This window comes from Dreissena polymorpha, chromosome 3 (assembly GCF_020536995.1).
Source record: "Dreissena polymorpha isolate Duluth1 chromosome 3, UMN_Dpol_1.0, whole genome shotgun sequence".
Classification (NCBI taxonomy): domain Eukaryota; kingdom Metazoa; phylum Mollusca; class Bivalvia; order Myida; family Dreissenidae; genus Dreissena; species Dreissena polymorpha.
In genome coordinates, this window is record NC_068357.1 from 54936008 (window position 1) to 54963143 (window position 27136).

The 27136-nt window shown below is 38.0% G+C and overlaps 1 protein-coding gene across 2 annotated transcripts in view; it reads left to right on the forward strand.

Annotated features, from left to right (window-relative positions):
• The window catches only part of LOC127874196 (dedicator of cytokinesis protein 7-like), a 126937-nt gene that overhangs the window by 22399 nt on the left and 77402 nt on the right, over positions 1–27136 (forward strand). For both annotated transcript variants that reach the window (XM_052418404.1, XM_052418405.1), the window contains exons 5-15: positions 6199–6414; positions 8335–8420; positions 9127–9193; positions 10072–10221; positions 13937–14002; positions 14395–14581; positions 15990–16192; positions 20342–20435; positions 22758–22920; positions 23082–23196; positions 24168–24238. In XM_052418404.1, the coding sequence (XP_052274364.1) occupies positions 6199–6414; positions 8335–8420; positions 9127–9193; positions 10072–10221; positions 13937–14002; positions 14395–14581; positions 15990–16192; positions 20342–20435; positions 22758–22920; positions 23082–23196; positions 24168–24238 (1418 nt within the window). The remainder of the gene's footprint in view (positions 1–6198; positions 6415–8334; positions 8421–9126; positions 9194–10071; positions 10222–13936; positions 14003–14394; positions 14582–15989; positions 16193–20341; positions 20436–22757; positions 22921–23081; positions 23197–24167; positions 24239–27136) is intronic.

Below are 27136 nucleotides of genomic sequence, written 5' to 3' on the forward strand. Positions count from 1 at the left end.
TGTTTAATTTATGATCTACGGCAGTGGTATTATACGTACCATTGACTTTCTCTTTTACAATAATAACTTAGAGAATGTTAATTATTTTCATTATGGACAAATAATGATTTTATGTGCCGCATGATAATCTGGTCTGTGACCATTTTATTATTGAATATGTTTTGCTCTTGTCTTTCATATAATCGACTTAATGATGGTCGCAGATACAAGAGATGATAAAACCCGATGACGTCGCAGATCATGGATGACTTATTTCATGTTCAAATTGTTGAAACTTTATTGTTTCAGCCTTGCCGGGTTTTTGTACGTACTCATGCACTTGAGCACGAGTTTTTCGTTTTTCCTCTTCAATAAATAATTGAGAAGGTAATCCAACTAGGATTTCGTGCCTTTTTCATCAAAAGATTATTGAGGCCAATTGTACAGCGTTTGTTTGTTTACATATTGTGGTTTAACTTTTATTTAATATTTTAACCATTGTTTTTGTCTTTTGTAGGTTCTTTCTGTTTCTTTTGTTTCAGAAATGAACTTACAAAATAGAGGTTCATGTGGTCATGTCAAGACAAGGTGGAATTTCCACAACACTTGCCTTGCATGTACCGGTTGCACTTGCTTCACAAATGTGCGGTGTGCGTATTGTGGGCTTATGACACAGCTGGTCGCCGACGGACGTCGATCAGCCACAACGCAACGAACCTACAACAGACGTTGATTGTCCGGTGACTTCACTGGATGATGGTCTTTAAATTGTTTTGAATATACGTACAATTGATGTTATCTTTTACAATAGTAACTAAGATAATATTAGTTAATTGTATTATATGCTAATAATTATTGTGCCATATGACAATCTGGTCTAGGACCAGTTAATTGTTGAATATGTTTTAGTCTTATTTTTCATATTCAACTACACGATGTCTGCAGAGAGGACATCTGATGATATAGCCTTCGCTATTCTTTCCCGGGCAGGATGAGATCTATTAGTAAATATTGCTTAGAAAGTAGATCTACATCACACCTTATGGCACCAAGATGGGAAGAAGAGCCATACGTCGGTAACTGCCCGTTGGCGGTGACCTTGGAGGGTCATCGCCGGTGATAGTACTGTTCACTTAGTGACGGTCCGTTCACCGGAAAACAATTTCCGGGTACTGTTCCCGTTAATTGAGGCGAGACGGGCAAGACGTGGAACACGGAGCTACCTCTCCGTCGATCGTCGTCAGACCATTGGGGCGTTCGCCATTTACCGGTCTGTGCCCGTAGACGTTGACCACGGAGCAACAACGGTACGTCGGTCAATGTCTCATTCAGGTTTGTTGAGGTATGTATGATTATAACATATATACCTAACGTTGACCACGGAGGTTCAATACTAGTGACGTCACAGTTTCAGAGATGTTCCTGTAACACGTTGAGGAAACGGTTCCCATTAACATAGACGGACAAGACGTGGAACACAGAACTATCGCATCGTCGATCGTCTTCAGATCATGGTGCTTTCGCCTTCACCGGTCTGTGCCTGTAGACGTTGACCACGGAGCAACAACGGTACGTGGGTCAATGTCTCATTCAGGTTTGTTATGGTATGTATGATTGTAGCATAGTATACCTAACGTTGCCAACGGAGGTTCACACTAGTGACGTCACCATTTCATATTTGTTTCATGAATGGTCCGTTACAGAACACCAGTTACCGGGGACTGATCCTGTCATGGAGAAGAATATCCGTCACGGGTTCTCGGTACCTAAGAAGAACCTTCTTACGTCGGTTTTTGCTCGAGGACATTGACCACGGAGCAACAACTGCACGGTGATTAATGTCTATTCAGGTAGGTATTTTATGAGACATACTGTATCTAACATTGCAGGTGACGTCACTGTTTCATATTTCATGATCGGTCCGTTCACCGAACACCAGTTTCCGGGGACTGATCTTGTCATCGAGAGGAAATTTCAGTCGCCGGTTCCCGGTACCTAAGAAACGGGCAAGACGTGGATTACGGCTTTTCACTCTCCGTCGATCGTTGCTAGACCTTATGGCGCACACCATTCATCGGTCTTTGCCCGACATGTTGACAACGGAGCTATAACAGTACGTCGGTCAATGTCTCAGTCAGGTATATAAGATAAGGAAGGTAAGAATAAGTAAACATCATCTGACTTCTTATTCATCTTATTCGTCCACAGATACAACAACAGTAGACGGACACGCTATTCTTCATCGAGCACTGGCCAGAAGAAGAAGTCGTTCATCATCATCGGATAGGATAGACATCGAAAATACCTCGCTTTCAATGAGCAGTTCTCGTAAGCGTTCACGTCAACGCTCATGTAGACATTATTTTGGAGACTTTATTTCCAGCGTAGCCAAACAATATTTCGGCATCGCAGGTATATTGGAATTCGCCATTCATCATGTATGGATTTCCGAACCTACTGGTCATATTGACGTTTTCTATATTATTCCTTTACGGAATATCATATCACCATTACACATGTGTTGGTTTTCTTAGGCATCCACACATGTTGCAGTCACCGAACCTTATTTGTATACGAACATTAGTTCGTTTAAATTTCAGGCTTCGGGATTAGGTCATATTGCCACCACGACTACATTGGACACTTTGTGCCTATCATACTGATAATCTAACATTGTTTTCCGATTTACAGTATCAGTTAGATGACTTCTGCACCAGTTATTTTCATCCTGACGCAGTCTTATTAGGACCGATTCGTTCCGATCACAGCGCACCGATCTCCGGACACCAGTCACCGATCAAAACAAGTAGTCGTTTTCTTCCTCCTCTTCTTCGTCATCGAGGGGGTTCGTCATCATTGCCTTCGGAATTGAGTTTTGGCTCGTTCTTTTTTGTCGAGCAATACTCGGAATTCATGTCAGACCATATGGATTCCATCATATTTTGGCATTAAACCAATAACGTTACCGGTCATATTTAGGACCGTTCCGGTTAGGTTAACAGTTACCAATCACCGGTATTAACTTGTGTTTTCATCGGTCATAATTTGTAGCAACGGTTATCTTCTACTTTTCTAGTTGTATAACCCTTGCTATGATTCTATTGAATCCAATATTTTATGGATTGAACAATTTCCATGACATTTTGTATTTTTTTAATACTCATGTTCTACTGATGACCGTTATTTGCCAAATCATCTACGCTGATTTGGTTTATGGTTGAATTTCCTTACCAGCTAATCCAAATTGGTGCTGGATATGAATTACTTATACTATAAGAATATGAAATACATCTATCTGTTATTTCTACTTCTATCTCCGCCGACTACATGCAGACTATTGGTCTTGCAGTTTGTTCGGCTGAAGCGAGCTCGAAATCTTATATTGGGCTCGAACATTTCTATTTGATCTAGAATTATATTCGAGAACCTTAGGTTAAATTTTAACACACCTTAACCTGTTGGATACAGACGAGCATTCTTTTTAGCTCTTTTTCATTTATAAACATTTTCACGACTCGTTTGTGATGATTTCAACTAGCACACATCGGTCGTGGTTTATTTCCAGACACAGAGGTGAACATATTATCACTCATTGTATTTGTATTCCAGGAACTTATTCGTTATTTGCAAGATAGCAGGTCGTCTCAACGCCTGCAGTTCTTTTTCCTTTCGGTTAAATGAAAATTGATTTGCGCATGCGCGCCAGTGTTTTTCCAAATCGCTTACACGTAGATGCTAAAATGTTTCGAGGAAAGTTGTTTCTCATCTAACGCTAGTAATGAGCGAAATGCGATCATAGATCGCAGTGTTAATGCTACACCGCGAATGCAGTTCGTAGAAATCGATCAACAGCGTGTGCGATTGTTATACATTCGTCCACTTGACATAAACTGGATACTTAGGTTATTCTATTATTTTGCCAGTTTTGGAATATCTTAGTGAGTTTTTGCCATATTTTTATGGTATCTACTTAGTGAATCATGTGATTATGGTTCTACGACCTTTTAAGTCTCCTGTACAATTAATTTCAGGAACTTCTGCACAGGTCAAATATCATATCTTAGAGAGAAATATGTATACAGATCCAAACATGTGCCACTACATGTCTGGCCATTATTTAGTTGTTTCTGCAGAAGAACATATTTCTGTTAGAACTTCAATACTTGTTACTTTTGAAAGGATAATTCCATCAGAACGGTATATGAGGTTCCCTGGAAATTCTTTTTGACTGGGTATTTGAGAGCATAGTTATTACCTTAATCACTCTGCTAGATGCATACATCTTTTTCTTTGATGATAAGAAATGTGTTCTACTTTCCATCAAGGATAGAGATTATGCTTTCGTATACCTTGTTTTGTGTTAGTCATCACAACTCTGTGCTAATTTGGAACTGATCCAAGCTATGGAACATTAACACTATGTTGTTCGTTCTTAAGCGGTTTTGGCTTGTGTTATTGGGTTGCTTGATGAGCTTCCTATGAATTTTTTTCATCAGCCTTATTAACAGTTCCAATATAATTTTTAAGACGGGTTTTTCCTTCTAATTATGTCTTTACCATACTGAGAAGTGAAATTCATGCTTTTTCTGTTGAATAAGACCAATTTCAGTTCGATCTAATGTCGTCTTCACTTTATTGTGTCAGCCAGGATTCCTTGCTTATATCAACTCTATATGACTTCTCAAAATCTTCAAGTTTCCAAGTTTTCTTAAACTGGTAGACATGTAGATAAGGATAAACTTCTATGGCCAATCAGGGCTTTGAAGTTCTATCTCAGCAGTGTTAGTACATTCGAGGTTCTAAAAAGACACTCTTCATTTCCCTAAAAAAGGGGGGGGGGAGATGTGTCTGCGGTTTCTATTAACTAGGGTTAGACCTCTACAAGGAAGGTTTACTCTTATCTCTTATCTAAGGATTCATTCCTTTTTAGGATCTGACCGCATGAAGTAAGAGCTTTGTCTGGTTTGTGGGCGTATATTAATCACACCCCACTTCTTGACATGCTCCAAGTTTTTTTCTGTAGGAATCCGACCACCTTTTTCATCTTTTTATCTTCTTTTTCTGAAGTGCCAACAAAACCATTTGTATGTGTTTGGTCTTGTTGTAATTTTCAATAACGGAAGTGTCTTCTTTTTGACATAGACATATTTACTCTGTCTGATGAGTCAAAATTAATACCGTTTTAACGAAGATAACCTGATAAACCTTGTTTTGGGTTTTGGCTGTCATTAGCTGGTAACCCTTTTTATGGGTTCTACTGTGATGGGAAAATATTTACGAGCCTTCCCACCTCAGCTTCAAAATCAGCTAATAGATAGTAGGTAACGTATTTATGACATTAAAACAAATTTTATAGTAAAATTCATTTTAATTATTAAATACTTACCTACTATCGGTAAGTCCCACCTCCCACCCCGCTATTCGATTAATATTTTGTATATGTATTGAAAGAATATTGAGGATTGGTTACCGATTTTTGCCTAGGTTGCGTTGCAGTAATGTTTAACCTGGCCTGTATTACGGTAATGAGGTGGCCGGTTCCCAGTTAAAATTCCGGATGAGTTAATTCCCCTTGGAAAGCTATAAGCTAATAGATAGTAGGTAAGTATTTAATAATTAAAATGAATTTTACTATAAAATTTGTTTCATTTTGTTCCTACATAAAAAAATTCTGGTTGCTATGGCAACAAATAGACTAGAAATAATGCTGAAAATGGTGGTTTTCTGGATCCTGCGATAACTTTAAAAGTTCTTAATATTTTTTCATGAAACTTGAAACATGGATAGATGGCAATATGGTTATTATGCACATGATTTCATTTTGTTCCTACGTCAAAAATTCTGGTTGCTATGGCAACAGTTGAAAAAAATAATCTGACAATGGTGGAATTTCTGATAATGGTGGAGCCGGTAGGGGACTATATTGCTTGGCAATAGTCTTGTTTCAAAACGCTTGCATGTAAAAGGCAGATTCTGTTTCATTTGAAATCCCTAATTTAAAAGAAGTCATACATGTATTAAAGTTACATTTACATGTTGTTGCATGATATTGTCTTATGACATATTATGTGATTTTTAAACATCGCTTTACTCCTGGAGAAATTTTGTTAAGAGAGAAAACAGGCTTGAAATAAAATATGTGATGTGCCCATTATATCTGTTATAATCCCAAACAGCCCAGAAATTTGCTTGTGCCTTTACTACTTTTTCCCTCTGTAGGACCCGCCCACAAAGCGACAGTCCATTCACATGAACGAGACACCGCGGGGTAGCTGGGCCAGCAGCATATTCGACCTGAAGCAATCACAGGCTGATGCGCAGCTGCCCAACCTGTTTGACCGCGCCACGCATGAGGAGATTGACCGGGGCAATGAGATTCAGCGGCAGCAGCACCGGCAGGACACGCTATTCTCCCTGTACCCACCACAGGATGAGGTTGGGTCATGGGATTTTCAGTTAATCTACTTTAGTGTAACCATTGACCCAAATAGACAAATTCTACTGAAATCTCTTATCAGCTTCTAAATTTGAAAATTGGTTTGAGACGGTAATAAATTTTTGATGACAAGTTAACAGTACTGTATTGGTATAATAATCACAGAACAGCTTTTTGTATTCATGTACAGTGTATTAAATGATTAAATCAAATGCACATGACTTGAATCAATATTTTAAGTACCATATTTAAAGTGTCATTAGATGCATCTAACAGTATATGCTATGTTTATAGGAGTCTATCCCAACTGTTGTTTATTTTTGGTGTTTTCACTTCATATACACTTAAACACTGTAACTCCAATAAAGAGTGGTCCGTTATAACGCTGTGTCCAATATAATGCGGGGGTTGCTTGGATTCCGTTTTTTCTCAAACCTTCCATTTTTGATTGAAATCCATGTTATGCAACTTCATGTATTTTCAGAAAATTCAAAGAAGGCGGCGATCACAGCTTGATTGCATTATCTGTCCATTTAACTGATTTTAATCGATTAGAGGTTAAACGATACTCGACACCTAATTGTGTTAATCTGTTGTGTAATGTCAATAAAGGTGTGAAAACTTGCGAGTCAGTGTTTATTGCATGTATTCCCTATCAGAGCGGTTCGGTGCGCTTATTTCAATAAGTTAAGCGCAAGCGGAATAATTATCAAATTAAAGTTATTCAAAACGATTACCTGTTGATGTTTTGTATTTATCTTGTATTGTATTCTATTGTATAAACTATGGCTGTGTAAGTGTGTTATCGTTTATTATATGCTATACATGCTTGATAAATAAAAAAATCTGCATGTATATTTAATGGTTCAGTACCTTTACGTAACATAAATAAAAAAATTCCTGGCGATTTATTAACATGCTAACGTAGTGCAATTTTGTCAGAGATTCACTTAAATTTTTGCCCGTTATCAGAAAGTCCACGGAAAGCACATTTTTTACATGCTGCTAGTATGACGCAATAAAACATTTCTTTGTACATGTATCGTATTGCATTCAATTTAAATTCGCTCGTGTTCCATAATGCACTGTACTATTTTTCTGAAAAATAGCGTAGACATATGAATTTGTTTATGAAATTCGTAAACATATTTCTTGTCATAAATGTTTAATATTGTTTTTTCGTAAGTGATGTTGTAATTATATTGGATTATTGGATAAATGTGCACATTAGAACAGCGGTATGTACTGTATACTGTTATCGTTCGATTCGGTATATATGCACGTAGATCTATTTGCGGATGAAAACACAGCATGGCAATACACAGGACATATATTATAGGCCTACTATACCTGTTTTTATAGCCCCCTTAAATAAATAAGCTCAAAACTTATAACGCTGTCCGTTTATAACGCTGTTGCGTGGCTTGGACCCCGTCATCCGCGTTAAATTGGAGTTACAGTGTATTTGTTAATGCAGCATCAACATACAAAAACAATATCCCGGAAAGAGAAAAATAATGCATTTTATATGCCTCCTTTAGTTTGACAACTGACGACAGAAATGATTAGTTTTCTTGCAACGATAGCTATTCAAAAGCACAGGAACACTAACTCCGATCCTAATAAAAAGACAGTTCCGCTCGGCATAGAGGACTGGGACAGTAATGTAAAATATTGAATATAATATATATTTTTCATAAACAACTGGTAGCAAGATGAGTTGCAGATAATTGGTCAGTTACCACATTTTAACTAACTCTTTTGACCTGTTTATTCTGTTCAGCTCAATTCAACAGTGAAAAATGCCCATGATTTCACTTTAATAGGATTATTTCTCCAATTGTACCGTTGATCAGGTAGTTGAACCAATATACACCAAGTACAATTTCGTATTGTAGCATTGTTGTTATGCTTTCAAGGAGGAGCAGATTGAGAAGCGTGCGTTTGTGATGGCTCCCACTGAACACTTTGGGCACAGAATCCTTGTCAAGTGCCTTCAGCTTAAGTATGTCTGATTGAGAGTTGAGTGAGGAACGGTTGTATTGGAATGTAATACGGAAATGGCTCCAACAACATGTGCTATAAGTTATATTTGTATTTTGTGTGTATGGATTTAGAAATTGTAAACAAATGTGTACAATAAATTTGAAAAAAATAAGTGCGAATTGCACATTTAAAGTCAAATTACCTGTGGCTTGATATGTTGAGGGGTTAACACAATTACCTGTGGCTTGATATGTTGAGGGGTTAACACAATTACCTGTGGCTTGATATGTTGAGGGGTTAACACAATTACCTGTGGCTTGATATGTTGAGGGGTTAACACAATTACCTGTGGCTTGATATGTTGAGGGGTTAACACAATTTTCAAAAATTTGAATCTGCTTCAGCTTGCATTCAATATCAGGATTCTGCTGATTAAAAATTACAAAACAAAGTTTAAAGCTAAATATATATGTTTTTCTATAACAAAGGCAGAAAGAATTTAAAGTTTGTCATTGATGATATTCTTTGTGTGAGTAAAGTCATATAGCGTTAAAACTTGAACATTTTCCAATCTTTGTAATAAAATAAACAAATATGCATGGCACCATCATTCCTTTACTCTTTGTGTTTATATTATCATGCTATGCGAGTGATTACTCGTAACATGAGTTGGATCAATTCAGAATGAGGTTGAATTGATTATTGCTTTTATGTCTTTATGACAGATTGGAGTTGGAGATAGAGCCTATCTTTGCTACCATGGCTTTGTATGATGCCAAAGAGAGAAAAAAGGTATTTTGTTTGTTTATTAGTTATTACCTAACAAATAAAAATGGATTTATTAAAGATAGTTAATGGTAAAGGAATTCTGTTTTTTTCTCAATCACTACGTACTTAATTTGGATTTCTATGACTTGTGCAACATTTAAGAATGGTTTACATGTTAAAAAAGCTTATATTTATACTGTGGTAAGGTACTTGATTTTAAATAAAATGTAGGCATTTGCCTGACATTATTTAGTATCCTGCGGGTTTTCATAGTATTAAATTTAAACCACTAATTCTGAATCATAATTTTTTCATGCATACAGATTAAAAAACCCAATGGCCTGAATATAGAGCAATCTATCTAAAATAAATACTTTCAATCAACCAACACTTTGTATATTGATTATTCAGCATCCACCCTATGAATGTGCGTTATATTTTGTTCAGATATCTGAGAACTTCTACTTTGACCTGCGTTTCAGATATCTGAGAACTTCAACTTTGACCTGTGTTTCACATATCTGAGAACTTGTACTTTGACCTGTGTTTCAGATATAGGAGAACTATTACTTTGACCTGTGTTTCACATATCTGAGAACTTCTACTTTGACCTGTGTTTCAGATATCTGAGAACTTCTACTTAGACCTGTATTTCAGATATCTAAGAACTTCTACTTGGACCTGTGTTTCAGATATCTGAGATTTTCTACTTTGACCTGTGTTTCAGATATCTGAGAACTTCTACTTTGACCTGTGTTTCACATATCTGAGCACTTCTACATTGACCTGTGTTTCAGATATCTGAGAACTTCTACTTAGACCTGTATTTCAGATATCTAAGAACTTCTACTTGGACCTGTGTTTCAGATATCTGAGAATTTCTACTTTGACCTGTGTTTCAGATATCTGAGAATTTCTACTTTGACCTGAACTCAGAAGAGATGCGTGGCATGGTGAGGTTCCACGTGCCACATGCTGACCCCTCCACCACAAGCAAGGCTGCCATCTTCAGTATCACCTACCCCTCCCCAGACGTGTTCCTTGTGGTCAAGGTATGCATCTTCAAGGTCACCATGGCGTAGTAGATGTGGTGTCCGTCAAGCAACCGAGAGGTCATGCTTTCTATCCCCCTGGTGGAGCGTTCTTTAGATCTCTATCAAAGAAACTGAGTACTGGTTCTACCAAGGAAATGGACTTGAGAGCATTTAAATAAGCCCTAGGCTTTCGATGCAATTGAGCTTAAATAAATGTGTTTAAACTTAACTAAGGTATGCATCAAGTACCCCTCTCGATGTGTTCTCAGTTGTTAAGGTATAAAGGCATCATAGCGGTCAGACTTAATGAATGTGCGTTACGTGTATCTGCACAGGCTAATGACAGGAATGACACTTTCCTCTATTAAGGCATTTGTTGGGTAAAGGAAGGTTTACAGTTTTCACTGCTGTTTTCTGTCTTGATTTTTTCAATGGTAACCACTGGAGTAGAGCTGTAAAAAAAAAACAGGGCTTAATTCATTTGCAGAATCTGGGACAACATATAGGCGTATAGTGGTGTCCCTGATTAGCCCATGCAGTCTTTACAAGCTAATCTGTGATGACACTACGCTTATCCTTTTCCAAGTTCACAGCTCATTTCCATTTCTTCAGATTACATGTTATGTATTTTAATTCCCATGACATCTTAGCGCAGGATGGCTATAGTACTGTTATCGTCCCGTCCGTCATTCCTGTAGTGTATGCCAAGCAATTGCTGTTTTCCACTTAAAGCTTGCGACTCTGATATATTCGGTGTGAGTTATTACTTGTCGGTTATTCCTGCATGTATATGTATGCATTAGCATAGTTTTGCAATCTCAAAACACGCTGTTTACCTACCTTATTGAATTATGTGTTGTATCCATATGTTATTCATTGGCATAACACAAAACAATATTCCATGTAAGCATTTTCAAATGCGTATCATTAAATTTATAATCTGAAAACCATTGTCAAGTTTTATTGCTCAAGAAAGCATGCACAAATTAGACCCATGTACAAAATGATGTCATTCATCCTCCTGGAAAGCATGGGCTTTAATAGCAGAGCATTTAACAAACTGAGAGATCTTTACCTCTAAATTAAAAGCAAGTAGTTTTACACTGTATCTTATGCGCGAAGATTGTTGAGATAGGTCAGTATTGACTTGTGACATTTACAGTTAAAATTGTATACACCTTAATATGTGGACTGGTGTGTTTCGGCAGTTCAAAGCAAATTCAATAGAGAATGGTTACACCCGAAATGACCTGTGATGTTTGGCAAGTGGGGTTATTGTTTATCGCAGTACACAGGTTTTAAAGTGATGTACAATGATAGCAAACAATCTGGACAAAACTGGATTGAATGTCGGATCAAACAGACAATTAAATTGGGTGAAAAAAAGGGTGAAATACTAGCTTGAAATGGATTTCTCAGCAAATTCTCAGATTAAAACATGTTATTTGGGGATTATGCTTGTCAGATTTTTGGAGCCATAGCCAATTTGCGATATATTGGACAACGCGATATAATGGACTGTGATATATTGGTGTTGCAGTGTATTGAAGAATTTTTGGTAGAGAAAACTGGCTGAAAATCACATTTGTGACGCCTCCATTATGTTGGTTGTCTCCAAATAGCCAAGAAATTGGGTCATTTGTTTAAATTAATAGATGGCACACATTTTTATACCCCCATTACCATTGGTAATGGGGGCTATATAGGAGTCACTTCGTCGGTCGGTCCCAAAATTTCATCCGATCTTCACCAAACTTGGTCACAAGTTGTTCTTGAAGATGTATAGGTCAAGTTTGAATATGGGTCATGCCGGGTTAAAAACTAGGTCATGGGGTCACTTAGTGTGTTTTAAACCGAAAGTTTGTCCAGACCATAACTATGTCATTTATCGTTAGATTTTAAAATAACTTGATACATTTGTTCACCATCATGGGACGGTGTGTTGCGTGAAAAAAGTACGTCAATATCTCCAAGGTCAAGGTCACACTTGGAGTTCAAGGGTCAAATGCTTGTCCGGGCCATAACTTTATAATTTATTGTGAGATTTTAAAATTATATGGCAAATTTGTTCACCATCATGGGACGGTGTGTCGCGCAAAAGAATTAAATCAATATCTCGAAGGTCATGGTCACACTTTGAGTTCAAAGATGAAAAATGGCCATAAATGAGCTTGTCTGGGCAATAACTATGTCGTTCATTGTGAGATTTGAAAATCATTTGGCACATTTGTTCACCATCATTGGACGGTGTGTCGCGCAAAAGAATTACATCGACATCTCCAAGGTCAAGGTCACACTTTGAGTTCAAAGGTAAAAAATGGCCAACAATGAGCTTGTTCGGGCCATAACTATGTCATTCATTGTGAGATTTTTTAAATCATTTGGCATATTTGTTCACCATCATTGGACGGTGTGTCGCGCGAAAGAATAACGTCGATAACTGCAAGGTCAAGGTCACACTTTGATTTCAAATGTCAAAAATGGCCATACAGTGTAAATGAGCTTGTCCGGGCCATAACTATGTTGTTCATTGTAAGATTTTAAAATCATTTGGCACATTTGTTCACTATTATTGGACGGTGTGTCGTGGGAAAGAATTACGTCGCTATCTGCACTTCAAGGTCACACTGTGAGTTCAAAGGTCAAAAATGGCCATAAATGATCTTGTCCGGGCCATAACTATTTCATTTATTGTGAGATTTTAAAAATACATGGTACAATTGTTCACAATCATTGGATGTGTCATGCGAAAGAATTATGTCAATAACTCCAAGGTCTAGGTCACACTTGGAGTTCAAAAGTATAAAAATGGCCATAAATTCGGACGGCATGTCATGCGAAAGAATTCAAGAGTTCAAATGTCGAAATGGCCATACATGATAATGGCATTATAATTCTTAAAAATCGCCATAAATTTGATTCTCTTGTTTTGTGGAGACAGCATGCAAAATAGTCTGTGTCAATGCGGCATGTGGGGTATACGTCACGTCTGTGACAAAGCTCTAGTTTGCTCTAAATTGATGTTAATATACCCCCACAAACGAAGTTTACAGGGGTATATAGGAGTGAGCTTGTCTGTCTGTTGGTCTCTCGGTCCGTATTAAGTTTCCAGTCTCTAATTCAAGTTGTTTTCATCTCATCACTAAACTAAGTCAGATGTTGTATCTAGATTAAGTTGAGGTCAAGTTCGAATATGGGTCATGCCGGGTAAAAAACTAGGTCACAGGGTCTATTAGTGTGTTTTAAACATTGAGCATGGTGTCCGCTCTCTAATGCAAGTAGTTTTCATCAGAGCTTCACCAAACTTGGTCAGATGTTGTATCTAGATGTTGTTTATGCCAAATTTGAACATGGGTCATGGCAGGTCAAAAACTGGGTCACGGGGTCACTTAGTGCGTTTTAAACATTCAGCATGGTGTCCGCTCTCTATTTCAAGTAGTTTTCATCCGATCTTCTCCACACTTGGTCAGAAGTTGTATCTAGATGATGTGTAGGTCAAGATTGAACATTGGCCATGCCGGGTCAAAAAATAGGTCACGGGGTCACTTAGTGCGTTTTAAACATTGAGCATGGTGTCTGCTGTTTTTTGTGAAGACAACATGCAAAATATTCTGTGTCAATGCGGCATGTGGGGGTATTCGTCACGTCTGTGACAAAGCTCTAGTTAATAAAAATTGAAGTGAAATTTGTTACACATATCATACATGTACCATGGCACATTATTTTATTGCAGCTGGAGAAGGTTCTTCAACAGGGAGACATATCAGAATGTGCTGACCCTTATATCAGAGAAGAAAAGGTGAGAGGATTTGGGAACACTAAAGTTTCATGTACCACTCTCAATGTCATGTTTGATTTATTTAACCTCTGTTTACAAAGTAAAGGCCTTATACTGGGATCACAATGGACATATGTCAAATTAAAATTTGTTGAATGAAGAAGAAAAGTACAACACCTTCCACTGCTATGAAACTTTTCTTTTAAAGAAAGTCTTCTTTTTCTTTTAAAGAAAGACTTTTCTTCTGAAAAATCCATTTTAGGGGGAAATGTCGTCCTTGATTTTTCGTGCACAAGACTTAACTGGCTAATCTGGGAAGACACTTTTTGCACATGCAACCCCATATTCCCAGAGCATGTCTCGACTTTAACGGTAGCATTTTCATGTGATATACGCACATTTCACATCCGCAGAACAAAGAAGACAAGTACAAGGCTAATGCGGGCCAGTTCTGCGAGAGACTCGGTCGATACCGTATGCCATTTGCATGGACCGCTATCTACTTGATGAACATCGTCAACGGTGCCCACAGCATGGAACGAGAGGCCTCTGTAGACTCCATGCGGTCAGAGTCGGAAATGTCTCGAGCCGCAAGTCTGGGTAGGTTTTAGTATTGATCTGGAAAAACAGGTTTAATGCATGTTCGTTAAGTGTCATCCCAGATTAGCCTTTGCAGTCAGCACTGTCTTATCAGGGACGACACTTTTGCCTAGACTGGATTTTTTTAAGCGAAATTTCATGTCAACAAAAAAAATTATAAAGCGGACAGAGGTGTCCCAGATTAGCCTGTGCTGACTTCACAGGCTAATCTGAAATGACATTTTATATGCATAGGCAATGAGGCATTAAATCCAGTTATCTCAGATCAAGGCTGATTGTGGTATTTCTCTGAAATTAAGGAACCAGTGAGATTTAGAAACAAAAATCGTCTACTATTAACATGACTTACACAAATGAAATTCACATCTGAAACGATCACCAAAGCTGTTGACTGATGTAAGACCATATATTCAAAGCATGATAGTAAGAACTTATTTAAGTTAAAGTTTAAACCTTTTTATTTGGTTAAAAGAGGCACTCTCAAGTTCATATCCTGGGAAGGTTCTGTACTTGATGTCTTGGAAAAGATGTTTAGAATGCTCCCTGATTGGGGTTGAATACGAGACCTACTGGTCACAAGGCATACATACCCATATCTCCTCATGCCTTTAGATTGAATGGAACAAGTATATTCAAGACTATTTTGTTGTTTCCTGTCATTTAGTTGTATTGTTGTTTCCTGTCATTTAGTTGTATTGCTATCACAGTATCAAATTTGTACTGTATACCATACTTGTTTTAGTTCCGTTCGTTCTTGAAAAATTACATACTTGCTCAATACATTACAGTCAATAAATTGTTGTGACACTATGTGTATTTGCATGACTCAATTTACTTCAAAATTACTCCTTCGTTTCGTTAAACACTTTGATTTGAGTGAGATTTCATGTATTTCAGCAATTCTTTTTTCTGAATTGCATTTGGTCAGATAACTACCAGCATCATGAATGTTTTTTAGTGGTATTTTTTGTTTAAAGGAAATCTCAATTTAGCAAAATCCAGTTTAGGCAGAAAGTGTTGTCCCTGATTAGCCTGTGTGGCCTGATTTAGCCTATGCAAACTGCACAGGCTAATCTGGGACGACACTTTATGCACAGGCATGGAGCCCCATTTTCGCAGAGCACGGCTAAAATATTAACTTGCGGTCATAAAAAAATCTGTTATACTTTGTATTCTAATCTTTCCTTTATTTTCAAACCTATTTATTTAAGCTTGATTGCATCAAAAGCCTGAGGCTTTTTGAAATGTTGTCTAGTCCATTTCCTGGGTAGAACCAGTACTTGATGTCTTTGGAGGAGATTAATCGCTCCTACAGTGGTGATTGAATCTGTGACGTCCCAATCGCTAGGAGGTTAATTATCTATTACACCATGGTGACATCTTTAGAAAACTTTTATCCTTCTTGCAGACCGAAGAAGTGGCCTTCCACCGGGCCAGTACGAGAGCTTCAGAAAGCGCCCCAAGGATGACGCGCAGGCCAGTCGGGCTTACAGCACAGAGCGCGGTAGACCCGGGTATGAGAAGAGGCGCAGTTGGTCCCCTGACGACTACGGGTCCAGTCTGTCAAACTTCAGGCCTGTCACTTTGACTGTGTCCAGTTTCTTCAAACAGGTGAAAAACTGATTGAAAAAATAAATCTGAATCTTGCTCTGGGATAATGGGGCTTAATGTGTGGTTAACCCATTTATGCCCAGTGGACTCTCCCATCCTTAAAAATTATATCAATGTATTTATAAAATTAGGGATGTCTAGTATACTTTTTTCTATATTTAGAATATTTCTTACTGAAATTCCTTTAAGCAAACAGCGCAGACCCAGATGAGACGCCACATTATGCGGCGTCTCATCTGGGTCTACGCTGTTTGCAATGTCCTTTTTTCAGGACGCTAGGCATAAATGGGTTAAACTGAAATTTTCTTCCCAGATTTTCCTGCGCAGTCTTCACAGGCTAATCAGGGACAACACATAAGGCCTACACTAGATTTGTCTTTGGAATAGAATTTCTTTAAAAGGAATTTACAATTAAAGTGGAACGTGTTGTTTTTATTAGACTCTGTGGACTGCACAGGCTGATCTGGGATGTCAGTTTACGTGCATGCATTAAGCTCAGTTACGTTAGAACAAGGCTCAATTAATTCAGTAAGTTACCAATGTTTGTTTATAAGTAAATAAGGCATTTTGGGGAAGGAGGGCACAACTGTTCAATAGATTTCTCAGCATGTAAACAATATTGACCCTCAACCCTTATTATTATTAATTGAAATTTGACCATGCAAAATTGTTATGATCCATTTGTGCTCTACTGCATCACTAATTCAAGCACTAATGCGCTTTTATTATGTGTGATGAAATCAAAATTTTATCAACATTTTCTTGCATTAATTTCATGGCAAATTATTTTGATGTATTTTTTATCATACACACTTATAGTCATGTATATTGCTCTGATATTCATAATGCATTTTATGGGAATTTTTGAAGTTTCAAAAAAATGTCCATTTAAGTCATTTACGTTTCACTCTATCAGGGATAACTCTGCCATTCCATACAATTTAGTTGAAGAAAATTATATTTTGCTACAACTTTTCCTTAATTAATTTTCATGAAATGAACAAAATTAGGAGAATTTTTGCTAAAGTTAGTCAATTTTTTTAAGAACTTAATTATTTTACAACTGCAACGATAAAACAACACATTACTCCAGTTAAGTAGTTTAATGACCTTATTCCAATATATTTTGCCTCCCAATAAACATCACAAAAAATGTAATAGAATGCACAAAGTATTTACTAACAGATCTCTTTAATATATTATACGAGTAAAAAGTGGGATATAAAAGGCCGCAGCGTTACACAAAGAAAAAACAGCTGGTGGTAACCACGAGCCCCGAAAGATCGGCTACTCACTCCTGAAAAGTTGTTACTTTGAAAATATGCCTACCGGAGGTGGATGAGCACACGTTAAAATTACAAAACATGAACACCGTTATAGTAGCAACACGGCGTGCCCAAAATAAAAGATGCTATTGCTCATCAAGCGGCCGAACTAGAAAGAACCATATACTTTGCTGGGCTAAATCTAGTTCTACCAATAGCTTGACCATTTGATCACACTTTTACATGATAATCGCTACACTTGCGATATCACACTTTTACTTGACACTTTTAATGACACACTAATACTTTTACTTGATCACTACAATTGTGATCACACTTTTTTCGCACTTGCGAAAATACTTTTACTTGATCACTTCACTTGTGATGCGATAATACTTTTACTTGTACCTTTTACATACTTAATCGGACATTGATCACAACACTTGTGATCACATTTTTTTCGCACTTGTGATAACACTTTTACTTGATCACTACACTTGTGATCAAATACTTTTACTTGTACCTTTTACATACTTAATCGGACATTGATCACTACACTTGTGATCACACTTTTTCCAACTTCCGATAATACTTTTACTCAATCACTACACTTGTGCTCACACTTTTATCGTCACACTTGTGATAATATAACTTGTAACCTTTTACATACTTAATCAGACATTAAAATACAAGTTATCGCTCAACCAGCGATTTGACACATAAACGTTTTTTACCCTACGGTATTGCTACTATTTTTTAAGCTTAAACTTTAATAACTTGGAATTACCCGAAAGGACAAGGATGATAAACTACGCAAGTAGTCACAGAGTCCATTTGGATAAATGTTTTAGAATAAATGCGCATGCCCATCCAACCCCCGGCAAACAGAATTTTCCGCCACAATAAATTTCACAAATTTATTCCCCACAAATTCTGGATTAGCCCTTTAACAGAACTTTAAGATGACGTCGCGAATGCAATCTAAATACAATTCGAGGCCAACATCCCAATGGTAATGCTTTTTCCACATAAAACATGCCATTAAACTGTATGCCAAGTATTTTGAAATCTTCTCGCCGAACTGGGAGTAGGCGAAATGCATTCTTAAGATCCATTTTGAAAAGATAACAGTGTTGCCCTAAATCTTGAACAATGTGAACCGCCTCAACGAAATTTGTGTTCTGAGCGGATGAGTACTTTTTATCAATGAAGTCATTAACCAAGTGAAAAGAAAGGTGATGAATCATCCTAAAATCACCTGGTGTCTTTTTTGTCACCAGGCCAACTGGGAAACCATGAAATTAGAAAAAGGTTGTTCGCTGAAAGGCCCAGCCATCCTCCCTGCCAAAATCTCCTTATTTATCTTATCTTGAATTATGTCCGCATTTGCGATTGCAGGTTTAAAGTTTTTACTTAATCTACTGACTCTGTGTCCGTTATAATGCATTGAAAACTCATTTGTAAAACCATTTAAAAGGTCATTTCGATCTGTAGAATTATATGATGTTAAATATTCACGGAATAATTTGATATTCACCTGCGATGTTGCGAGATTAAGTAGGTCATGATTACAGGGAAAATTAGCGACCGATTTAGAACCTATTTAGGGTGCCATGGTTGTTCCCGCACCATTGGGGCCGTGGCCAAAATCGATGAAATCCCCGTCCCCTTTGAAAACCAGAACCCCCTGCGACGCTGATAGGGCAGAGGCGCAAATGACAGTTAATGACCGGATGTTGAGATCCGCATTCTGAACATGGGTGTGTCAACCGACAATTGGGCCCTATGCAGTGTCCCTCGTTAAAGTGGTGACACAAGTTATGAGCTTTTGGCGTCCCCTGTCGCTCAGGGGCCCGTGTTTGCATGCATCGCCACCAAAGATCATTATTGATTGACGCCCAAGACGTAGGATGCAAGGCCTGGCGCAGACGAAACTGTTCATCATAATCTCGCCATGCAAATCCCTCCTGACGTGACGCACACTCGCGAATTGTCCACATGAAATGCAAAATCTCCTGCACTTTATCGGGTCGCGTGCTAAGGTAGATTGACGCATAAATCAAGAAAGCGTCCGACCACTGTAGGATGTTATGGATTTTAGCCCTACACTCCTTAGGGCGCTGTTCAAGAGTGCCCTCTGCCGAAAGTTGCAAAACACTACCGTTACAAAAAGCGGATAATTCGAAGGCACCTTTTAACAGTAAAGCCAAATTGACATATTTGCCTCTAGAAATTTTTGGTTTCAATGTGGCTGGCACGTGGGAGCCAAGTCATCATTTGATAAGTGCATTAATTCCTGACAACTGATCATGTTTTGACCCTGATTAATAGCCGATGCAAGAGATTGAACTTGTGTATTTTCGATTACCGGGGAACTTAGAGTTGACGCCGATTCCATGCTAACACCGCACCCCTCAACGTTACATGTAGTAATAGGAGGAACGATTTTAGATACCCTTATTATCTTCTCAAAATCAATAAAGCCTCTACCTGGGTCCGGTTGTAAGAGCTGGGTATCGTCCTCTCCAACCTCCTCCACATTTTCCAGTAATTTCCGCTTTGTTCCAAGCGGCATTATTTCAGATGATTTGAGATTTAAATTAAGTTTGTTGACGATCTGAACGAAAGCTCAGGCAGTTTGCAAAAGGCGGAATGACGTAATATCACATGGTACGGAAATGCGTAATTTCATTGTTTTAACGAACTCAAACGAAGCATTCAGTACATAACCTTACATTCGTAATCGTATCTATAGAAACCAGTAAACAACATTCGTTTCCGCGAAAATAAATATTATAAATTTATATTCAGAAATTAATAAGTCTTATTGAGCCATTGGAAGCCCTGCCTATTAATTTGCTATAAAACTATTTCTGTTCACCAGGAGGGGGACAAGTTGAGTGATGAAGACCTGTATAAGTACCTCATAGACCTCAAGCGGCCATCCAATGTCCTCAAGAGGGTCAGATGTATACCTGGTAAGTATAGCGGCCATCCAATGTTCTCACGAAAGTCAGATGTATACCTGGTAAGTATAGCAGCCATCCAATGTCCCAAGAAATTCAGATGTATACCTGGTAAGTATAGCAGCCATCCAACATCCTCAAGAAAGTCAGATGTATACCTGGTAAGTATAGCAGCCATCCAATGTCCTCAAGAGAGTCAGATGTATACCTGGTAAGTATAGCGGCCATCCAATGTCCTCAAGAGAGTCAGATGTATACCTGGTAAGTATAGCGGCCATCCAACGTCCTCAAGAGAGTCAGATGTATACCTGGTAAGTATAGCGGCCATCCAATGTCCTCAAGAAAGTCAGATGTATACCTGGTAAGTATAGCGGCCATCCAACGTCCTCAAGAAAGTCAGATGTATACCTGGTAAGTATAGCGGCCATCCAACGTCCTCAAGAAAGTCAGATGTATACCTGGTAAGTATAGCGGCCATCCAACGTCCTCAAGAGAGTCAGATGTATACCTGGTAAGTATAGCGGCCATCCAATGTCCTCAAGAAAGTCAGATGTATACCTGGTAAGTATAGCGGCCATCCAATGTCCTCAAGAAAGTCAGATGTATACCTGGTAAGTATAGCAGCCATCCAATGTCCTCAAGAAAGTCAGATGTATACCTGGTAAGTATAGCAGCCATCCAATGTCCTCAAGAGAGTCAGATGTATACCTGGTTAGTATAGCGGCCATCCAACGTCCTCAAGAAAGTCAGATGTATACCTGGTAAGTATAGCGGCCATCCAACGTCCTCAAGAGAGTCAGATGTATACCTGGTAAGTATTTTTCTTTATTACAGAGGACCTTTGTTTTAAATTCAGCACTCCAATGTTTTGATAAACATTTCTTTGATGATGAGGGACCTTTATTTTAAATCCAATTGTCCAATGTTCTCTACAGAGTCAGATCCATACCAGGTAATTATTTCCCTTGATAATGCAGGACCTTTGTTTTTAATCCAGTTGTCCAATGTTCTCTACAGAGTATCCATACCCTTGATTATGAAAGACCGATGTTTAACACTTTCCCTATCAGAAGTCAACTGAAAATGGTGAATTAAATTTGCAACCGGCATTAAATGAGAACAGCCAGCAAGTAACTCGCAGTCTGTTCATGTTTTATACTGTTTATTGCTCATCAAAACCTTAGAATTGGAAATTAATCCTTTAAAATAAGAAAAGAAAGGTCTTTAATTTTCTAAGAAACTTGAAACCCTTCCAGTGCGTATTTGAGTGGTTATGAGTTAAAATCCAGCCATCTAATGTCCTCAAGAGAGTCAGATCCATACCAGTTAAATATTTCCCTTGATAATGAAGGATCTTTGTTTGAAATTCAGCCGTCTAATGTTCTCAAGCAACTCGGATCCAAACTGAAAAAATATTTCCATTGTTTTTGATGGAGCTTTGTCTTTAAGCTCTCTGGATCAATACAGAACTTAATAGTTCCATATGTCATCTTCATCTACATTTAACATTAACCTTCGTATCTTTTTTATGGAAAATGTATGTAATATTGTTTTGGTATCAAGTAGCTTATTGAAATGTTATTTATTACGACAGAATTTGTTTATCATGGCAACCAAGGAGTGAAGGCTTACCCTGCAACAAGCTATTTTTTTTACTATACTTTTAAATTTTGTTTTGTTTACCCAATTTATCATATTTAAACCTGATTTTGTTACTCCGCTAATAATTGTTCACTTTTTCAGCTTTGCATGTCTACCATATTTTGTTGAATAAAGCCTTTAATGCAAAGTTGATGCAAGTAAAAATAGAGACACATCTCAAAACTTAAACCACAGTTAATTTGAACTTTGATTTAATGAGCCTCGCCGTAAAAAAACTGGGCTTAATTCATGTGCATAAAGAGTTGTCCCAGATAAGCCTGTGAAGTCTGCACAGGCTGATCAGGGACAACACTTTCACTTTTATGGTATTTGTTTAAAAGTAGTCTTTTCTTAACAAAAATCCAGCCAAGACGGAAAGTGTTGTCCCTTAACAGCATGTTGTGGACTGCACAGGCTAATCTGCGACGAAACTACAAATGCATTAAGTTTATTTAACCCCAGTTTATCCCAGGATGAGGCTCACATTTTCGATAATTGGGTCCCTGTTGATGGTCAGGCAATTTAAGCTGGACATCTTGCAGTGTCCCAAAGGGCAGAGGCAGGTGCTCACAGCCCTGGGAAAACTGAGCTTAATGCATGTTTGCAGACTCACAGGCTTAATGAGGACACTTTATGCTGATGCATTAAGCCCTGTTTTCCTGGGACGACACTTAATGCTTATGAATTTAACAGGCACACTGAAGCTGGACATCTCGCAGTGTCCAGAGGAGCAGAGGCAGGTGCTGACCGCTGACCTGTGGAAGGTTGATCCCTACCCCGAGGACAAGCACAAGCCCATAAAGGAGGTGCTGGAGTTCCCCACCCGCGAGGTCTTCTCCATGGCAACCACATACAGGTGAGCCAATCTGTTATCATTGACAACCACATATAAATGAGTCAAATTGTAATAGATATATATTTTTTTTACATGTTTGATGTATTTTCAAGCAGAGCAAATTAAGAATTGTCCAATTAAAAAAAAATGTAGGTTTAATAGCACAAAATGTTTATTTCCAGGAATCTTCTTTACTTGTATCCCAGAAGCTTAAACTTTGCAAACCGTACAGGATCAGCCAGAAATATTGCAGTGAAAGTGCAGCTGATGTGTGGAGAAGACTCCCTGGCTGTATCTGTAAGTGGGTAGCTATGTGATGAGCAATTTATAATTGGGTTTGGAATGTTTAAAGTTTGATACCTATTAAACTCAAACATAAAAAAGCATAAAAATGTTAATGGCAGAAACAAATTAGTTGAATACTAGTAAAGGTGAGAAGAATCAAATAAGAAATTGTCCTGTAAGTTTTCTTTTAACTATCTTCTATGATTTCTTTTCAACATTTGTTATGTTTTGGTCTAGGTGTTTATTGGAAATAAAGACAATCTGGTTGGAGTTTTTATTCAGCCTGTTCACGGAATCCATTTAAGAATGATTAGTTCCTTATCACAATATGCCTTTACTTTTTCCAAATGTTCAACTTTGGTCTGCTACCTAGGAAGTTTGCAGGATTTCCACTTTAAAGGTGTCCTGTCCAGACAGCTTATGGGCTGCAGGATATTGCACTCACAAATGGAATGTAGGGTCAATCAGTGCAGGCATCTATATGAACTTCATCATTTAGCGATTTAATTTTTTAACAATTTTCCACAAAATGTATTATCACCATGTAGAGACAATGTGTTTTGCAAAATACTCACATCCCTAGGTCAAAGATCAAGCTTACGCTTAGGGGTTAAAGTCAAATAATTGCATGATTCAAGATAAGCATTCTGTACTTAAGGACATGTTCTTGACAAGGTCTAGACTAATTTCTCTGAATACAAAGCCCTGCATTTGGTATTTTAAAGCTTAGATGTACTTTTAATTAGCCTTGTTTTGGGAAAACTGATCATAAAGCAAGTGCTTAATGGGTAGTTCAAGATTAGCCTGTACTGACAACACAGGATCATCAGGGACAACACTTTCTGCTTAAACTGGTTCTTAGTTTAGAGACATCCTTAAATGGAAAATCCCTGAAGAGCACAAAATGCTATCCCTTAATGGCCTGTGCAAACTGTACAGGCTAATCTGGGATGACACTTTATGCACATGCTCACATATTTCAGGCAATCTTTGGGAAATCCAACTGTCCAGAGCTGTCCAGGGAAGCTTACACATCTGTGACCTATCACAACAAGTATGTATGCTAGAAGTGGCAATCATTGTTCTATGACCTATCACAACAAGTATGTATGCCAGTAGTGACAAATATTGTTCTGTGACCTTTCACAACAAGTATGTATGCAAGGAGTTACAATCATTGTTCTGTGACCTATCACAACAAGTTTGTATGCCAGGAAAGACAATCATTGTTCTGTGACCTATCATAACAAGTATGTATGCCGGGAGTGACAATCATTGTTCTGTGACCTATCACAACAAGTAAGTATGCCAGGAGTGACAATCATTGTTCTGTGACCTATCACAACAAGTAAGTATGCCAGGAGTGACAATCATTGTTCTGTGACCTATCACAACAAGTATGTATGCCAGGAGTGACAATCATTGTTCTGTGACCTATCACAACAAGTATGTATGCCAGGAGTGACAATCATTGTTCTGTAACCTATCACATCAACTATGTATGCTAGGTGTAACAAGCATTGTTCTGTAACCTATCACAACAAGTATGTATGCTAAGAGTGACAATCATTGTTCTGCGACCTATCACAACAAGTATGTATGCTAGGTGTAACAATCATTGTTCTGTAACCTATCACAACAAGTATGTATGCCAGGAGTGACAATCATTGTTATGTGACCTATCACAACAAGTATGTGTGCCAGGAATGAAAATCATTGTTCTGAGACCTATCACAACAATTATGTGTGCCAGGAATGACAATCATTGTTCTGTGACCTATCACAACAATTATGTATGCCAGGAGTGACATTCATTGTTCTGTGACCTATCACAACAAGTATGTGTGGCAGGAGTGACAATCATTGTTCTGTGACCTATCACAACAAGTATGTATGGCAGGAGTGACAATCATTGTTCTGTGACCTATTACAACAAGTATGTATGCCAGGAGTGACAATTATTGTTCTGTGACCTATCATAACAAGTATGTATGCCAGGAGTGACAATCATTGTTCTGTGACCTATCACAACAAGTTTGTATGCCATGAGTGGCAATCATTGTTCTATGACCTATCACAACAAGTTTGTATGCTAGGAGTGACAATCATTGTTCTGTGACCTATCACAACAAGTATATATACCAGGAGTGACAATAATTGTTCTGTGACCTATCACAACAAGTATGTATGCCAGGAGTGACAATCATTGTTATGTGACCTATCACAACAAGTATGTATGCCAGGAGTGACATTCATTGTTTTGTGACCTATCACAACAAGTATGTATGCTAGGAGTGACACTCATTGTTCTGTAACCTATCACAACAAGTTTGTATGCCAGGAAAGACAATCATTGTTCTGTTACCTCTCACAACAAGTATGTATGCCAGGAGTGACAATCATTGTTCTGTGACCTATCACAACAAGTATGTGTGCCAGAAGTGACAATCATTGTTCTGTGACCTATCACAACAAGTATGTATTCTAGGTTTAACAATCATTGTTCTGTAACCTATCACAACAAGTATGTATGCCAGGAGTGACAATCATTGTTCTGTGACCTATCACAACAAGTATGTGTGCCAGGAATGAAAATCAGTTCTGAGACCTATCACAACAAGTATGTATGGCAGGAGTGACAATCATTGTTCTGTGACCTATCACAACAAGTATGTATGCCAGGAATGACAATCATTGTTCTGTGACCTATCACAACAAGTTTGTATGCCATGAGTGACAATCATTGTTCTGTGACCAATCACAACAAGTATGTATAGCAGGAGTAACAATCAATGTTCTGTGACCTATCACAACAAGTATGTATGCTAGGAGTGACAATCATTGTTATGTGACCTATCACAACAAGTATGTATAGCAGGAGTAACAATCATTGTTCTGTGACCTATCACAACAAGTATGTATACCAGGAGTGACAATTATTGTTCTGTGACCAATCATAACAAGTATGTATGCCAGGAGTGACAATCATCGTTCTGTGACCTATCACAACAACTATGTATGCCAGGAGTGACAATCATTGTTCTGTGACCTATCACAACAAGTTTGTATGCTAGGTTTAACAATCATTGTTCTGTAACCTATCACAACAAATATGTATGCCAGGAGTGAAAATCATTGTTCTGTGACCTATCACAACAAGTATGTGTGCCAGGAATGACAATCATTGTTCTGAGACCTATCACAACAAGTATGTATGGCAGGAGTGACAATCATTGTTCTGTGACCTATCACAACAAGTATGTATACCAGGAGTGACAATTATTTTTCTGTGACCTATCATAATAAGTATGTATGCCAGGAGTGACAATCATTGTTCTGTGACCTATCACAACAAGTATGTATGCCAGGAGTGACAATCATTGTTCTGTGACCTATCACAACAAGTAAGTATGCCAGGAGTGACAATCATTGTTCTGTGACCTATCACAACAAGTAAGTATGCCAGGAGTGACAATCATTGTTCTGTGACCTATCACAACAAGTATGTATGCCAGGAGTGACAATCATTGTTCTGTGACCTATCACAACAAGTATGTTTGCCAGGGGTGACAATCATTGTTCTGTAACCTATCACATCAACTATGTATGCTAGGTGTAACAAGCATTGTTCTGTAACCTATCACAACAAGTATGTATGCTAAGAGTGACAATAATTGTTCTGCGACCTATCACAACAAGTATGTATGCTAGGTGTAACAATCATTGTTCTGTAACCTATCACAACAAGTATGTATGCCAGGAGTGACAATCATTGTTATGTGACCTATCACAACAAGTATGTGTGCCAGGAATGAAAATCATTGTTCTGAGACCTATCACAACAAGTATGTATGGCAGGAGTGACAATCATTGTTCTGTGACCTATTACAACAAGTATGTATACCAGGAGTGACAATTATTGTTCTGTGACCTATCATAACAAGTATGTATG